The following is an 18,670-nucleotide window of genomic DNA, read 5'->3' on the forward strand; positions in this document are numbered from 1 at the left end:
ACATGAGGCGGCTCTTTTGTTCTCGTGTAGAAAGCAGAGAAATTGTTTGACCGGTGTCTGTATTTACCAACAGAGAGAAAAGTTGTCTGATGATACAGGTTTCGGCAGAGACAAGGAATGTCTGAACAAGGTTTTGGCTGTAAGGATGCATCTAGGATATTGACAAAGGGTAAAGTGACAGAATTTGAAAATAAATAGAGGGGTGAGGTGACAGAGGAGCGGTGAAAGAAGTGTGTTGTAGAAGATAAACAGTTGGGCTTTGAACTTCCAAACCTTACAGCCAAAGATAAAACCACCGAAAGGTTTGTGTACATTGCTCTTTAGGTGGTTAATTTTTTTCTCTTCAAAGTTAGGGATCTTATCACAAAGTTTTAAATTACAGTATTTTGTCTTAGCTCATGTATACATAGTAGTTTAAACATGCACTCTGCCGTATTTTGGATTTGTTCTTGTACGGTAGGCTTTAAATGACGTGGTCACAGGATTTTTCCAACATTGTCACTTGGTCTTTCTGCCTCAAAACAGATTTAAGAAAGCTACTTGAGACTGTCTTGTGCTTGTATTTGACATAAAACAGTAAATTTTGATTTCAGGTATCCAGAATTTCAGCTGATACAGATTCAGTATTGGTTTTCTAACCTGGGATGAAAGTAAAATGTGAAAGTTGTGCGTTTCACACAGCTCCCCTTACGTGTGATCACTTAAGCAAGCAAGCCAGCCTCTGGCAGAGCAGGAGGGCTGCCATCTTACTCTGCAGTCTCCTGGAGGGATATATAACAGTTCAGAGCTCTCACGTCTCGCGTACAACTTCATTTTGCTCTGAGGCACCTCTTTAAAGTCTCTTGTCCTTGTCTTTTTTGTGGTTCCAATCTTTTCCGTAACCAAGACGGATTCCCTTTCTTCCCAACTAGTCGAACATGCGTTTGCAAGAGCCTTTCAGATCAGAGGTGTCTCTGAAAAGATCTCTTAACTCTCTTTGTGAACACAAGGCTCGTAGACGCGTTTGTATCCGTAGTGTGTCAAGCAGTTTCCAAAGGCGTCACATCCACAACGGCTATAGAAATCACAGGGGGTGCTTAGGAGACTTTTCATTATTCCTGTCCGCCTCAGTTCTTCTACTTTGGGTTGCTCCATGTGCAGTGGTTGTCGAGTGAGCAGACGCAGGGGTCCTGGCAGGATTGGACCTTGCTGGTTTTACCCAGGGAGTGTTTGTCCAGTTGCATCACCGGCGGGGCGAGCGGTGCCCCTGGGTGCCAGCCCTCGCCGTGCTCGCCGTGATTCAGCCCGCACACGCCGCAGCCCTCAGCTTGGCAAGCGTGGGCACGGCTCCCAGTGTGTCGGTGCTGCGTGCCGCTAACTCCAGCCAAGGGGCTGAGCCCTGCTTTTTGTCCCTCGTAGCTTCGCTTCTTCCATCTAAGGGAGAAAGCACAACATGCGCTCTTCTCTGCTGGAAACCTCGCTGGCAGCAAGCGAACGCTGCCAGGGAGCTCTTGACATGAAGCACTGAGATAGCAAAGATCTCGAATGACTAAGATTCCTGCAAGCTTTGGTCAGTATCACAGGCAGTTTCCAACTGGGCAAAGTACAATATTTTCCCTCTGCTTTTTATGAATGGCTGTATAGTATTGTGCTGGAGTCAGAGTCCCCTGCGAAAGCCATTCATAAAAATAAAAACAAAACAAAACAAACACACACAAAAACTTTCTAGGTCCAGTCTGGAGCCACTGGGTGCCAGAGGCTGGGAAAACACACTGGCAGCCCGAGCCCCAGCTATCACTGAAAGTATTCAAGGGGCTTTCTGGTGGTCTGAAAAGTATGAAGTGCTGTGTAGAAGGGCAGCTGGTAGAATTACTTTGACACATACTAGGCAGAAAGCCAGGGCTGGCCTTGTTTCAGACATTGTCTTTCCTCTCATTGAAGTGTCAGGACCTAATTCATGGAAAATTTGGTGAGTTGGCAGCCCTTTCAGAAGATTTCATTGAGCTACAGTGTGTGAGAGTCACATGAATGCAGAGCACACAGCCAAAAATATATGGGGATTTCTGAACAGGAGAAAACAGTCAGCCGCTAAGAATGTCTACAGATTTCATGTGGCTTGGGAGTAAACACGTGCACAGGTGTAATCAGCAGGCAAGAAAAAGAAAATAAAGTGGAAAAGCACTTCAGATTACCGAGGAGCTCAATGAACTCTGTAATTACGAGGGATTCCTATGAAACAAATAATTCCTTTGTCCAAGGGCAGCAAATGTCCCATAATCAGTTCAGGGCTTGCAGTCCACCTGGAGAAGGCATCAATAAAATGTGTGCTTTGGTAATCGCTTCTCCATTGAAAGGGAGTTTAATGGAAAAGAAAAGGATCCACCCTGAAGTTTAAAGATGGACCCAGTCATCGCTTTTTTTTTTTCCCCCTCGTATTTATTTGAGAGCAGAACTTGGAGCCTGAGGCAGAGATACAAAAAATAAAACAGCAATAGGATTCCGCTGAATTAGAAAAAATGACTGAAAATAAACAAAGCATCTCTTGTTAAAATGGGATGCTTGTGGTGGGCAGTCTGAATTGAATCAGTTACATTTAATTTACATTTTCATTGATCCTTCCCACTGAAATATTGCTCTGAAAGGCCAGTTACACTAAACTGTTTATTCAGAAATATTCCAGTTATTTCCTACTGTACTGTCATGAAAATTAGAGTTTTGGCTATCCAGAGGGACGGCGTGTTGGCTTCTGCCCAAGTGAGGCACTAAAATCACGGCTGGGATTAGGAACAGGCAGGAAGGAAGGGCAGGAAGAAAATCATTGGGTGCGATTCATGTACTTTGAAAACAGAAAATCCTGGGGGGCAGAGAGGGGGAAGGCAGCTTTGCCCCAGTGGAGTAAGAAAAGCCCTTTTGTGCTCACGGTGTCGGGATTTCTTCCTTTATCTGTGGTCTTATTGTTCCGCGCTGCTCCTAGCACCCACAGGGGTCACGTCAGCAGAGCAGCCATGGTGTATTTTAAGCGTGCAGGCGTTAGTTCCTTAACTGATACTCCTCCTCCTCCCCGGGGCTTGGATGCAGGGCCCCGGCACCTCAGTGGGTTTCCTGACTCTCCTGAGGACCGTATTTCCTGCTCCTGGGTAGGGGCAGCCAGAAAAGATTGCTGCTGAGGTCCCCGTGGCTGTGCCACCAGGCCCTGGGCGGGCAGGTGGATGCAGCCCCCATCTCTCCTTGGCCACGCACCCAAGCAGCCTGGTGATGGGCATCCCCAAAATCACATCCAGTGCTTTTATTCAGCTAGAGCTTCCAAACCAGGGCACCCTGGGACCAGAGGTGCTGCCCACCCCAGCCCGATGGCTTCAGCAGGGGTGGCTGTGGTTGGGTGGGAAGCCCTGGCTCAGGAACATGTCCTTCACCTCTCTGCCCAAGCCTCGTGGCCAGCAGGGAGGGCTTCCCCACAGCTCGTGGCCAAAAGATTGGGGGAAAAGAGCAGTCAGCATCCATGGAGATAACAAACTCTAGTTCCAAAACTAGGCCATTTGCAGTCTGATATGTAATGCAGCAAAGTAAATCTAGCAGTACCATGGAAGAGCTGGAAGATGTAACATGCTACGTTAGGTATCACTTTGGTTTTAATTACACAAATTCAACATATTCTTCTGGTTCCACAGCAATAGGAACTGCTTCAGAGTAAGGTCATAGATATGCGTAGGGGAAGCTAAGTGCGAGACCAGGGTACATTCATCACTCCATTTCTGAATGTGGGTTTTGCCTGTGCTTTTATTTCTTACACTGAAACTATTTTTCCCAGCACCTGTGAAATGACTGCTAAGTGACCTCAGTGAATTTTGCTTCTCACCAAGCTTTTGTTTTGTTTTTCAGCCTCAACAAGTGGTTCAAAAGAAGCCTGCTCAGGTAAGAAAAAATTATTTAAATTCCTTACGCTATCTTAAATTGAATACTTCTTCAGTATTTAAAGTGGTAAAGAGTGTGGGGAAATGCATCAATAGTATGAAATGGAGGATAGCTGCTGGCTTGTTAGGCACAACCACCCAGAAAATTCACGTGGTGGCCCTCAGGAAGGAGAGGAGGCAGCAGTGGAAATGCAGTCTAGGTGGAAGGTGCTTGCTCTTAAATGTTCTCTGAAATGTCATACTTCTGCAGCCACCACCTGGTGATGACAACACAGCCATGCACACGTCTGGTGCCAGTCCAGCTTGAGCTAGGCACCCATGTGTGTCCTGAGCCTGGGCTGCTTGCAGGAAGGGGGGACACAGGTGTAAAACCCTTCTCCCCACTGGTATAAACAAGTCCCTAAATCCACAGAATAAAATAGGCTGAACTTGATAATTAAACCATCTTAAAGACTAACACGTTTGAGGATGTTTTGTTGGGTGGCATTCTTCTTCTTGGACACCTTGGACAAAGTGCAAGCTAAGGTGTAATGAAACCAAACACTGCGTTCATGGTCTTCCCTTCCGTTTTCTTTCCCCAGCCCACTCATGTCAAAAAAAACAACAACAACAACAAAAAAACCACTCCAACTCTGCTACTTTGTTATGTATGCTGCAGTAGAGAAGAGTATGTGGGCATGGGAGCAGGTCTGCAGAAAGGGTCCGGTGCTTTTCTGGAGAGAGGTCCGCTTTCAGAAGGGAATCATGCCTCTGTTTTTCTACCGTACGGTTTTAATACAGTATCGTACAGTGTACACTATTGTAATGTCTACTGTAATCTGAATTAAGAGCTGTTACATAAGAAACAGAAAACATCCTAGCTGTGAGTTGAAGGGGTGAGATGATGCAACACTCAAAAGTATGCAGAGGAATCAGGTTTCTGCAAAAGGAATCAATACAGTCAGTAGTGGTGAGTGAGTGGCGCTGGCTATGATATTAATGCCTCCTAATGGCAGCGATAACATTCAGGATGAATGTGGTAGTATCTTCAAGTAAGGTAAATTTTGCAAGGAGAGGTAATGTCTTTTATTAGGCCAGCTTATGGAAGAAACACAGCAACCGTCCCCAAGGACTTACCTTCTGACTACAACACACAATTCAAAACACGCCGAGTTGGTCTAATAAAAGATATTTCCTCTCCCTGGTCTCACTTACATCCTTCAACTGTTAGGGCCGCAATCGTGCTGTTCCTCCCACAAGGTGGTAGTAAATCCGTCGGTGGGCACAAAGCCAGCCATCTCCTCCGTGGCACCCGGGGGGCTCAAATCGTGCTGTGCCAAGGAGGCCAAGCCCAGGAGGTGAAGATGGGGGCTGTTTGCATTGCTGTTACCCCTGGTGGGTGGCAGGGAGCTCATGCCCGTGGGGGTCAGCAGGATAAAGGGGTCTGGAGCTTGTAGCCCTGCCTCTAGCCAGGCAGAAATCATGCTGCCCATGGCACATAGTGGTGCAAGCGCCTCCATTTCCCCAGTCATTTAGTCGTGTTTTGTTTGAATAATAATCGAGGCACGGGAGAGGAAGAAACGCCTGGGACCAAGGCTGAGGTGGGGTGTCAGAGGATCGAGCGGGGACCTGGGACTCCATCGCTTGGTAGCAGAACAAAGTAACGACGGATTTAATGATGTAGGAGTTTGACCTGCCGGGATTCCCTGTATGGACCTTCCTGTCCTTTCTGTCCTAAAACGGTGACTGGTGGGGATGCCACAGGGTGTTCCAGCCACAGCCGCTGCTGCGCGGTGCCTCTGCAGCATCTCCGTGGTCGGGGAGGGCAAGAGAGAGAAAAGGAGGCCCTTTGACATTCCCATTAGTAATGGAAATGTTTGCATAGAAAACGAGGAGGCACAGAAGAATGCATGAAAGGAGAGAGAAGGCTTTTTAGCAATCCCCAGTCATCACAACACAACTAGTGAAATTACAGTCTTTAAATTATTTGTGTGCCATGTCTTCACTCAGAGAACATTTCTTTTTTTAATCCTTGGCCTGAGGGATTTTCAATGAAATCACTGACTTGTCTTTAACCCTTCCTGGTCTAAATAGGCCCTGCTCCCACACTTATACTGACACAATATTGCGTTTTTACTGGCTGTGGGTGTGCAACAGAGAAAAAAACGTATATTGCTGTCAGCAAGCCCTCCTGACAGTGTCTTTCTGAGGCTAAAAGAAGGAAGAGGTAAAACAGTGCGATTCCTGGGACGGTCAGGAGCTTCTTGCTGCTGGTTTTCACTGGAGTCTGGTTGCCTTTCTCCGTTGTCTTTTTACACTACTGAATTTCCCTTTAAAGGAGGGAGGTACAGACCCAGAATTAACAACACGAACATGAGCTCATGCAGGCTTCCTAATCTGAGCTGTCTAAGGAAATAGTGATAAATTATATAAACATGGGGACTACATGGAAGTTCATGGAGGATAATGTAAATCTTACACTACATTCAGAGGAATCTCTTCCTTTTCCATCTGTTTCCTTCAAAATATCCTCCCAGATGGCTTTACCATGTGGCAGTCTGGATTAAGTTAGAAATGTATCCTTTCTTCATCAGTGGGGACTGTAAGAGGTTGCAGTCAAGAACTGCTGTGTGATGGTGAGCGTATTACCCCGGTCTGCCATGGTAAAAGTGGCAGAAAACCTGGGTCAGGTTTTATCCCTGAGTGCTGTGCTTTGAATTTCTGGCATTTTCCAAAAGATTTCTGGGAGTGTTAGTTTACATCACTGCTGCTCTTGTTCCTGTTGCTACTGCATATGCCTCTTGGTTTTGTTTTATGTTTAAAAATGTAGAAGCAGCAAAATCAGATAGAATTCTTCTTCTGTTCATAATACCTCCTTTCCCTTCACCTTTTCCCAGGTTTTAAGCATTATGCAGGGCTCTTCCATGCTCTAAATCTCTTTATGGATGTCTAATGTCCAGCTTAGGGCCATACAGATGCCTGTATAAACTTCTGCAATATCTTCAAACATCCTCAGAGCTGTGAAGATCGACCATCACGCAACTGGCAAATGCAACAGTAAACTCCACTGGAAATCTGCCCATCCGTATCACTAATACAAAGCTTTAAATAATATAGTCTGTACGCACGTTTGTGATGGTCATTGATGCATCCTCTCACACTTCCTTGGGGAAATGAGGAAAAGATAGCAAGCCTAACTGCACGTCATCAGTAAATTTAGCTTGTTCACATAAATATGTGCCTAAACCTCAAAAACAAGAAGCTCCTTTTAAATCCTCTCTGTCTCCAAAGAATGGGCAGTCATATCTTATAAGTATGATGAGGTAATATTCTTACCAGGGTGTAAAAATCAGCAGTCCAAACAGAAATTTCTGCATTTCCTTGTTTTTAAGCTATTTGTAGCAGCTGTAGCCTCAGCCATATGGGGGAGTTACACTCTTAAGTAATGCAAAGGAAATAGATATTTTTAGGAAAACATCATGAAAGCTATCAAAGTTTTCTGGAAACAGGACATGTTTTATTTTTATCATTTCTGGAGAGAAGAAATCCAGTGAGTGTAGAACAGCCCTTTGAAAATTTTCTTATAATCTCTTTGGGAGGTCTATTAAAATCTGAAATCCTTGCAGTCTCTTAAGTTTGTGTCTGAGTCTGAAAGACAGCATATCACTCACTCCAAGCCTAAGAGTACTTTTCTACCTAATGCTAGCATCAGGTGCTTTTAAAACAAAACAAACAAATAAATCCCAACAAGAAAAAGAGCTAAAAAGAAAAGCATTGTTTTGTATAAGAAAGTAAATGCAGATTCACTGCTTTTTTTCATCTTACTCAGCTCTTAGGCTTGGTATTAACAAAGTTATGCATGTTAATTAGTCATAATACATACACACCTCAGAACTTCAGGTTATATGTGTTCCCCATCTGCCTTCATCACATGTGCACTGGATATAGGACAAACAGTAAATCCTGAAAGTGTCAGACAGGCTCTGCAGCCCAGGACTTGCACTGATGATTCACACATTCATATGCAGCCCAGAAGCATCAGGCTTCGTGAGTGCAGCTGAGACCAGGAGACGTGGTGCTTGTGGGGCAGGTCTGGCACGCTGGGGCAGCCTGGCTGGTGGCCCCACTGTGCCCAAGTCCTGCGTCACCTCTTTGCACTGTGCAATACATCTGCGCTTCCACAAGCTTCAGATGTTCTGCGTGCCTGCTACCGCCACATGGGGATTTTTGTCTTCTCTCTAGAAAATCCCAGAGATAAATGTGGTAGAAAATAACTCCAAGAGACCATGTTAGCAACGACTCAGGTTGAAAGAAAATCCTAGTGTCACAGAAAGCCTGGCAAGTCATTCACAGCCACATGGGTGCACTTACATGTTGGAGAGAACATGTGTCCCTGCCCAAGCCCACTCTATATCCTTCCCAGTAGGGAATATTGCAGCTTTGCTCATCACAGCCATGGCTGTAGAAACACCTCCGCCCTGGGGGTGGACCTGCTTCCCTGGGGTTTCCACGCTCTTCCCACTGCATCCAGCAAGCTGTTCTGTGTGTCCTGTACTTCTTCTGTATTTACTGATAAGGAGAATTGGAAAGTTGTCAGTTCCCAGAGGGAGAAAACTTTATTTTCCATATGTAGATGGAATTTTACACTTCAATATAGGTTGCATGCATGTTGTGCATACCGCTCCAGAACATCCTCTGAACAGCTGAGTTACCATTCTTTTATTAGTGTTATTTTTAAAGCAAACACCGATAGTTTTCCCAAAGACAGTGGTAGAGGCCATCTTATATATGCTGGAGGCCCCAGGCACCACACGCACACACGTGGAGCAAGTGGATATCACGATATCACAGCTCAGTGAGCCTGGACTCACTGCACCTCCCCGCGTGGGCCATGGTCCCAGAGGAGTTGCCCAAAGTTTTCCCAGCGGGGCTGAGCCCTGGACCTGCTATGGGGCCCCCCAGCTCAGTGCCCTGCCTCCCACCACCGCCAGACAGGGGACAATGCTTACTGGAACTGGCCAGTTTTTTTTTTGCATAAATAGCTTCACGATGAAATAACCTGTTTTTATTGACCTTTTTCCCCGTAGGTGTCCTTGGAAGGTTAGTTTTTCCAAAGCTTCACATTATTATGGTCACTTGAGGTTTTTTTTAAATCAAAATAGGGTTTAGTTTTGGGTTTTGAGGCTTTTGCTGTGGAGAAACCTTCCAGATTTTGATTCTGAGTGTTCTTGTAACATTGTTCTGATTTGAGGAGATTGTTTTAACAAATGGATGAAAATGTCTTATGAAAAAAGGGCTTGGGTTTGAAAACTAGCCTTTATTGTTGCCATTTCCGCTGTTTCGAGCAACCTATAAGGATTTCTTGGCATAAGATGCAAATAAATAAATAAATAAATAAATAAAGAATAATATAAAATTTGTGGATTAGAGCTAGAATCATAAAGAAATTAGGTAGGTACCTGTACTGCAGGAAGGACGTTACCATTCCTCTGGAAGTGGTCTAAATTTGATTTTAAGGGAATCAGGAAAGCCTCTTACTTTCCACATAATTGCAGTAGCTAGAGCCTCAAGGATGTTGACAGCCTTTAAGGCCTTACTTTCTTTCTCCTTCCAGGGTAGAATGGTGGCAAGTGCATGATGTGGTTTCCAGAGGAAGACATACTCGGTCTTCTTTTATTTTTGGTTTATTGTGACAGGGAGTCTGAACAGGTTGTCTAAAATTTAAAAAAAAAAAAAAAAAAAAAAAGCATATATTTTTTAAACAACACAAAAATATATGGGGAAAAATATAGAAGGTGCAGATACCAGTTCTATGAAATACTGTGCTAAAGAATGAGGTCTAGAAGAGGAAGTCAGGTATTTCTGATAGCAAATATTTTGTTATTTATATGACATAACTTCTGAATAGAATCTGAATAATATAAATCAGTGAGACCTAAATACCCAAATCATTTTAAGAATCAAATTTCCAAAGGTGTGTTTATGATTTTCCTTTATTACATAACCATGATAGAGTAACTTTTTTGAGATAACTGCTTGCAGAAATTTGGTTTTAAATAAATGAAACAAAGGAGTGGAAAAAATATGTGATGGGAAGGAAGTGAAGAAAAGAAAAAATACCTTTAGTACAGGAGTATATTAAGATATTCGGTTACTTTGAAAGAGTAAAAGTCAGAAATACAGCGATCTGAAGCTGTAGGTTGCTGCTCAACGAGGAAATCTTTTTTTTCATATTTTTATGGTTTCTTTTATTGATGGTGGTAGGTACACACTGGCTTCTCAGTGTCAGGATGGCAAACACTGCCAGTAAGTATAGTCCCACAGAGTGAACACTGGGGCCACAGAGTCATCTACTGAACACCAATTTTATGAAAATCAATTTTATAAAAATTGCTTTTGTTCACAGCAAAATACTCAAATACTTATTTGAGTATTTTCTTCAGCTGAACCCCATTCTACCATAAACAAAAATACAAAAAGAGCTCACCCAGCATTTCCATTTCATAGAGAATGCAAAGGGAACAGGCAGATGGGTTTTACAAAGGGAGTTAAACATTTAATTGTTCATTAGAAAACACTACTTCTCTTAACAGCGAGTCATTAGATACTCAAATAACCTTGGTAATACAGCCCTCAAGCTTTTTGGTCTAAATTTACTGATATTTCCAGGCTGCCCTGTTTCCCTGCAAGCAGAATTTGGGTGTTCACAGGGAGGAGCTCCAAATCCCCAGCTCGCTGCTTACCCAGTCTCTCTCGGAGCCAGCGGACACCTTAGCTGCATTGCAAGATGGAGGGACACGCTCGCAGCTGCGCCTGCCCAGCAGCTGCACTGCTGCAAGGCACTGCCTGCCCCAGGCTCATGTCTCAGGTTTCTGGGGACTTAGAAACCCTCTGTGCCCTCTGCCAGCAGCCAGGATTTGGGGGGTGGTGGTGGGAGTGGAATGAGTTATGCAGGGGAGCAGGAGCAGCCTGCTTCTCACAGCGCAGGAGCAAAATAGTTTGGATAAGCCCCAGTTTCACAGCAGCACCTGCCTCGGTGCTGAATTATGCATCCCGTTGCTTGGCGTGCCAGTGGCACGCAAAGCAGGCTGAGTGTCTGTCCCCTTGTCCCCACATGCTGACTGAGGAGCAGAAGTGTCCCGTTCACCCACGATGGGCGAGCCTCATGCTTCCTTTGAATCTGTTAGTGCTGAGCACTGCAGTGTGCAAGCCTCTTTTTTCGGCAAGTTTTGCTGTGTCTTGATCCCCCCTCTGTTAAAACCAAGTTGCTGATGCGCCGTTCTTGTGTAATTATGAGCATGCATACGTTCATGATTTTATGTGACTAAAAAGGAATCAGATCTTGGAAGATACTTTTGCTTCATGGTTTCCTGGGGATTCAGAGTCTTTATGTGCTGCAACATGCAGCTCAGGAGATGTCCTGGCTTTGTCGGCCAGCTTCTGAGGCAGTCGGAATGTCACTGCATAGTCCAGTCTGGGAGGAGTCTTCAGCTCTGAACAGTCACAAGGCAAAAAAAAAGGTTATTTTAACTCTTTAAATATGCTACACTTAATTCCTTGACACAAGCCCTAGCACAGGAAGCCACCATCTGAATGCAGCACTGGTCACACATTTGCCAATTCGATACAGACATGCTACCAGGTTGCTGCTCTTTCCCGGGGTGCTGAGCAAGGCCTGCTCCTAAAATGCTCCCTGCTGAGGAAAGGACACAGAAACATCCTGGAACTACAACCATTGAGCAGCTCCATGCATGGCACTCGGGACAGGCTCTGCAGCTGATGGCTGAGGGCTGAAGGGGTGAGCTAAAACCTTTTCATGTCCTTGCACTCTGCCCACCTCCTGGTTCTCTCTATGCAGCTTGGGGAAGAAGCCCGCCATGGGCAGGTGATGGCTGTGGACAGGCAGGCTTTGTGTTTGACCCCAAGGCTGTGACCACGGAAGCTGCTGAGGGAGGCACCCCCTCCAGTTCAAAACCTGGCTCTGATTTGACACGAACCAAAATCTCGCTAACAATAGCCAGAAGAGACGGGGCTGTGACGTGTGCCTGGGAAACACCACTGAGAAAGATGGCTGGGCAGGGAACAGTGTTTACAAAGTGTCAGTCAAGAGTAAATTAAACAGTGCTACTTTTACATACATGTACTATGTATTTTGGCTGAGGTTTCCAAGAGTAACAAGAGTCTGTACTGCTAATACTTGGGTATCCAGCTTCACAGGCATACAGGATTCTAGGAAGTATTGGGCCACCCCCTGAAAATCTGGATTATTTTAGGATGTTTCCAGAATGATATCCAGAAAATTGAAACTACCAGAACAATCAGCCTTTGGACTTCTGGCAACAAAAATAATCAAAATGCTAATTAGCCAAGATGAGGCATGTCAGAAGGCTGTGCAGAAAGAAAGCACTCTTTTCACTAAGAGCTTGGTTACAGAGCCTCATAAAGGCTCTGCACCTTTCACAATCAAGCATCATTGCTGTTCCTCCACACCTAGCTGAAGTCACTGAAAAATGCCCTAATTCTTGGCATAAATATTAATAAGTGTCCAAGGGCTGTAACCCAGCTCATCTGCTACACTGAAAAACATGGGATGTAAGCCCTCTCTAACTCAGATTGTCCTCAGGGTTATATGATACGATCTTAAACAACAAAACTACGATCCGCATCTAGGAATTGCTGCATCTTTGCTATGCCTGTTCAGGACCATACAAATTTTGTTGCAAATTATATGTTAAGAGTGGGATATGCTGTAATGGAGGTTGAATAAGAGACATAATGAGAATGGAAGTTAAGACCAAAGAAAATACATTTGTCATCTGTTAAATAATTTGCTAGAATAGTCAGTTACAGTATGTGCATACCAGCAGTATTAAAAAAGATTTGGCTAGGGAAAATAGCAGTATGCTCAGCCCTCATTAACTGATATACATCTTTAAACATGTTCTGGAAGGAAGCAATAAGAAGCCAATATTTTATTTTATTCTGGGGTTTCCATGGCACTGGGGGAATTTTATAAGGTCCCCTTGTTGCCCAAAATAACAGTCTTAGAATAGAAGAAGAAGGAGCATTTCACAGCTACTCTGTCAGTCACTATGGGGCATTTGTGGAATTCAGTGAGTTTAGTTCCTTGAAATCAGTGCTGCCATGCTACCCTGGGTGGACATCTGGCCTCCCTGGGCAAGCCCGTCAGCTTGTGACACCTGTGCCGAACATTAAGGCTGGGACGGACAAGCTGGACCTATGAGCATGCCTCCTCCCATGCAAACTCAGAGAAGAAAACTCAGGCAAAGGATTCGTCTAAGTCAATGCACAATAAAATCACAAAGGACACTCTAAAACCACTTATGGACAGAGTAAAACTTGGGAAGCATCACAGCCTCTTAGTAGACTATGCAGTGAGACATGCTCCTAAGTACTTAAATGTTGAAGGCTACAGGAGTACGTAGGTGTTTTTCAGACATTAGCACATTGCCAAGTAGTGCACAAAGGACCCACCTCCGCCTTTGGGCAGTCCAATATTTATAAGTGTCTCAAGTGCCTCCTTATAGGACCTAAATAAATAAATGTGCTTTTCTCACAGAGGCTGGAAAAAAGCCATTCAAAATGACTGCCTAACTGTTGGGCATTGTAGCACTCACACCACCATAGCAAACTATCTCATGGATCCTGTTTCATTGGGATCGTTCAATGCCACAAATGTTAAATTCTTTATGAAGTCTGCTCCACCAGATGTTGAGCATCACCATGATGAAGTTCTGCTGCTGATCCTGCTGTAAGGCATTTCTGGAAATTCCAGAATGTTTTCAAAAAATGTTGGCCAAAATCTCTCTTTAGGAGTGACTGTTGCGTGTATTAAAAAGGGATATGATATTGCCAATGTACTTTGTGCGTTACCTCTGATCTGTTGATGTAGTCGTGTTGTTAAGGGCTGATCTCTGATCTCAGGTTTGGAGATCTATTTGCCACACAACAACCATGGGAAAAGAGAAGGAGAGAAAAATAATAATAATAAAAAAAAAGAATCACCCACATTCTGCCTGAATTCAGATCTCAGATTTCCCACATCCTGGTATTTAATTTCTCACAGAGTTACCAATGGTTGATCTCACGGCAGGATTAGTGGGAAGAAAAATGAGAGCTCCATTGAAACCAGACTTGAGTCTGGAAAGATGGGACGTGAGCTCTAGGACCAGGGAGATATCAGATTCAGGGTAGTGAATGGCTTCCCCCCCACCCTTTCCCTGATAATCACGCTTATTTTCAGGCAAAATCTGGAAACTGAAATCAGAATAGCAGAGAGACAGTTGCAATATGTTAGGCGGCTCGCCCATCACTTTAATAGCCTCCTGAGAGCTGTGTTATATGGTGGGGCATTAACTGTAATTTATATTAGTATTTTTTATGTTTAGGAAGAGGAGAATAGATTAACATTGAGGTATAAATTGCAGTAAATCTGTCTCACTCCTAAAAGAAAATGTGTTTTGAACACACATTTCCAGCAGGAACCTTTTCTGATTTGATTATAGAATATAGATGTGTTCAATTGGAAAAGAAACTCCCATAAAAGGCTCTGTAATCAAAAGGAAATAATCACTATCTATTAAGTTGGACAGGCCCACTCCATTTAAATCAAACTATCTTGCTTAGAGAAAGAATAAGCTTCACCCTGTGGTAACCCGAGTCGCAGCGCAGATGGAACTTGAAAAGTTGGGTTCCTGCTCCATGCTGAAGAGGGCCGTACTTTATTGCCCTTCGCACCAGATTGTGTGGAGATATTCAAGAAGTTGAAAAATCTTTAAATGCATCGCACTAAATCCTTTAGGAGTTGAACGTATTAAGATGACAAGAAGAGTATGTCATTAGACCATAACTACCCTTTTTGGATTACCTGGTATTTGTAGATTTATTGGCAAGATGGCTTAAATTAGGGATATATTTTTAGCCTGGAGCATTACATAATAAAATAGCAGCAGAATTCTTTGCAGTAAAAAAGAGAAGGGATGGGGGGGAGTTTATTAAAACCAACAGAGAGCTCTCTGATTTTGCGCTCTTTGCCTGCACAAAGAGGTGCTCCACTGTTACACAATCAGTAAAGTTTGCAAGAAAAGCATTCCCATTACCCCATTTTGCTCAGGAGTCGTCGCCGTGCCTTTCGCTGCAGACCTGCTGTTTAGTCTGAAACCGAAAATTAAACCCAGAACTTCAGCTCTCAAAGTTAAATACTCTGCTTTACTGCCAGCACACAGCCTCACCAGTGTCTGTGTGGTAAGATCTATGATTAAACTCTTCAGACATTTTTAAAAGCATTTTACAAGTCTGTTAAGCTTTAGTGTTTTTTCTTTTCTTTTTTTTTTTTTTTTAAGAAAAAGAAAAATCATTTAGCTGAATTATACCGCAAAGTCTCACATGAACTCTGCTGAACCAAATGAGAGGGCCCAGCCTCGCTATCTATCTTTCTGAAATATGTTTCCCATTTGGGGGGCTTTTCGGAGCACGGCTTGGGGAAGGTAGAGCCGCCTATGTTGAACTCTTTCCTTCACAATCGGAAAAGACGTGCAGGGAAAACCAGGGGAGCTTCAGAAAGCGCGGTGGCCACAGTGGCCTCCTCCGCCGCAGCTCCTTGCAGGCCCCGCTCCCCACGGGCCCCGGCGCAGGGCGGGTTACGGGTTATGTGCCGGGGCCGCGAGCTGCTCGTTCGGGAGCCTTCGGGCCCGGTGCTCGTAAAAATGTCACTGGCGCACTTCCCCTTTGAAAGGCCCTTTTATCTTACCCTCCCACAGCCCCTCTCCAGTGGGCAGGCAGGCTTGACCGGGAAGCTGCTGCCTGGCCTTCCCACATAGCTGGGCCCTAATGAGGTGTGTGCGGCTCTTGGCTGCAGGTTTTCAATCTCTTTCTTATTACTTCAAAGCTGCTGCTCCAAGGCTCAGACAAGTTTGATCACTTGGCAAAATCTCTCAGCTGGGACTCAAAAGGAAGACGTTTTATTTTATTATTTATCATTACGGATAGATAGCTGGTCCCAAACCGCAGTTGCCAGTGGCTCTGTAAACGGAGCCGTAATGCTTTTTTAAGTGATAAAGGATTGGAGGTGAATAACTTCTGGCAGTTGCTTCCTGTCTGTAACAAGCAGTCATTTTGAGGGGAAAAAAAAATAGAATAGAAATCTAACAGGCCTTACTTTATTCTCCTTTTCATGTTGTAAAATAAGAGTGGGGAGCAAAAGGTAAGCAACATGGGTTTGACCCTCATTTCAAAGCCTGTCCTGGTGTCCGTCTCCCTACGTCTTCTCCATGCCAGGAGCCAGACCTTCACTGTAGTTCTTCCTACATCACCAAACACAAAATATACACAGTTATCAATGCAATATACACAGTTATCAATGCTGCCAAAGGAAGGCAGGCTTATTCAGGTTTGCCTACACAGGCTCCAGTATCCTTCTGAGCTTTTCAATCTCCACAGCAAAAGAAAAGCTTGTGCAGTGGTCCACAGGGTTTTATTGGCTTCTAAAAGCCTAAGGATTTTTTTTCTCTTTCATGTAATTGTTGACATACATATTAGTAATTAGAGGGTATTATTATAGCCTCTTTTTGCCTTATGCTCCAGTCTGGATTTTTGGCTCTGGAGCGTGGTGTCCTGTGTGAATGCAGAGCAGTTTACCACTCCTCCAGTTTACAGCCTCCACAAGAGGTTTGTAAGAGCAGCTTCTCAAGAGTTGGGGTTGGTCCAGCTCAGTTGTATATGTTTCTAACGGCATCGCTGCCTTCTCTTCTGTAATACTTTATTTCCTTCCCACCGGAACTGTTTACATCTTGTGGGGTTGAAGCTCTCCAAGACAAAATATGTCTCTGTCAGTGTTAGAACAGCACCCATGACTGCTTCAAGCACCATTTTTGCCTTAGGTCTCTGCTTTGCAGGCTTTAAATGGTGCTTCGTGCAAAATTCTTCTGACCAGTACTGAGATTTTGCTCGAGATTTTCACTCTCCTTTTAATCACATGGGGAACAGATTTTTTCAAAGTGTTTTGACCTGCGTAGGTCAAAAAGGCATTTGCTGTACTCAGATGCCAAAACGCGTTTAAGAAATCTGGCCTGACGTAATTTAGACAGCTGAGTCTCAATTTCAAAAGGCTTCAACAGTGCTGGCTTTAGCACTGAGCGACCTGCTGCCTTGCAGAAACCTCACTGCTGAGTTAACATCAGGGCTGCTATAAAATCCGTGGCAAAGTTGGGCACCTGAAACGGGTGTTCATTTATGCCCATCTGTAGGAGACACTGAGAGGCAGAGCCTAAAGTAGGTATTTTTCAGGGTATCTAAACGCAGACCAGCCTAATTCCTGTCTCTGGAAGTTCTCAGCCCTCCTGGATTACAAATTCTGTGTCAGATAAGCCCTTTCTCTCAAGGTAACCAGTGCGAGTCATTATCACTCCATTATATCAAGCAGTTCTCCTACTGGCAGATAAGCTAGGAGATAGAGAAATATTTTTGTATTCCCCTTAATCTAAAGGGAAGAAGGCTGTTAGAACATAGAGAGGAATGTCCTGTCCTGAAGGGATGCTCCTGAGCACTGTCCTGGTCCCCTTCTGTTACCTGAACCTGTGACTTAAGGACCAAACTTGGCCAAACCTTGAAAGACATTTCTACCAGTAGAGGAAAGTGATCTGTAGGAGTGGTTTATGGGTGTGCAAGGATGGTAGCTCTCTCTGACCTCTGCCACTGCTGTTGGTCTGGAACATGTTGTTGGTAGTGATTCTCAGCTTGACAGCATCTGAGTCCCAGGGCAGCCCCAGCAACTTCATTCCAGCTGCCCCAGCTAGAGTACACTTCCTCCAGCAGCTGGGGATGTGGATTATCCAGTAATCCCCATGAGCAGCCTTTTTGCTAGTAAAGCAGCATTGTTCCAGCAGTGAAGGGAGAGGACACCTTCAATTTACTTAGTAAGTCTGTGCATTTGAAAAGCCACAGGCTGATCACCTGCAGAACAACATTGGTATTTTGCTTTGTTTTCTCTGCTGCATTTCCATCCCTCACAGTATTTGGTGATTTATGTAAAAGTGGAGTGACTTCAACAGACAAAAGATGCATCCTCCATATACAACAGCTGAGTGAGTAGGCATCTTCATAGGAGGTAGAAAACCCAGCTTGAAGTATCTGGTTCAAATCAGAGAGCATGGGGATTTCAAAACAAGCCTGCATGTGAGTTTCCAAACCAGTACTACTGCATACATGCACAATCACAGAGGAGCATTATTCTCGCTCTCTGATGTGCATTGCCTTCCTGACTGTGGAACCTTTGAGGACATCTCCAAGTCAAAATGAGCTTTAAGATGCTTGCCAGCTCTCAGACTGCTCCCAAGAGCATTAGGCAGCTCTGCATATGCCCACCAGTTTGCAGACAGGTATTAGGAAGGTTAAGCGGCAGCTCACTAAGACTACTTGTTAGTATTCCAACACTGGATTCCCACTATGGCTGTCTGCAGCCTTTTGAAGGCCAATAGGTGGCAAGGTGGACCATCAGAGGCTAAGTCCCTAGTGACTTAGACGTTGAAAGCAAAAATGTTGTTTTCCAGCCCTGTCAAGCCCCAACTGCCCCATCAGCTGCCACCTCTCCATTTGTCTCTCTCTTTATCTTTAATGTCCTCAAAATACCAAGAGTTTGGATTCCTTGATGGGACTTGCCTGCTTGCTGTCCTCAGAGCTGTCCCATGCCGTAGTCAATGTCTGTGTTGTGTCAAATGCAGAAACAGTGTGTCAGAGTTTTCAACTGTGTTTTTAACCATCAGGCTGGAGAAGCTGATCTCTCC

At 44.4% G+C, this 18,670-nt stretch overlaps 1 protein-coding gene across 1 annotated transcript in view; it reads left to right on the top strand.

Moving 5' to 3' along the window:
- The window catches only part of HMGA2 (high mobility group AT-hook 2), a 114,490-nt gene that overhangs the window by 88,482 nt on the left and 7,338 nt on the right, over positions 1 to 18,670 (top strand). Inside the window, exon 4 of the mRNA XM_080583944.1 lies at positions 3,859 to 3,891. Within this exon, the coding sequence (XP_080440070.1) occupies positions 3,859 to 3,891 (33 nt within the window). The remainder of the gene's footprint in view (positions 1 to 3,858; positions 3,892 to 18,670) is intronic.

Source organism: Anser brachyrhynchus, assembly GCF_964034855.1.
Source record: "Anser brachyrhynchus genome assembly, chromosome: 1".
In the NCBI taxonomy this organism is placed as follows: Eukaryota; Metazoa; Chordata; class Aves; order Anseriformes; family Anatidae; genus Anser; species Anser brachyrhynchus.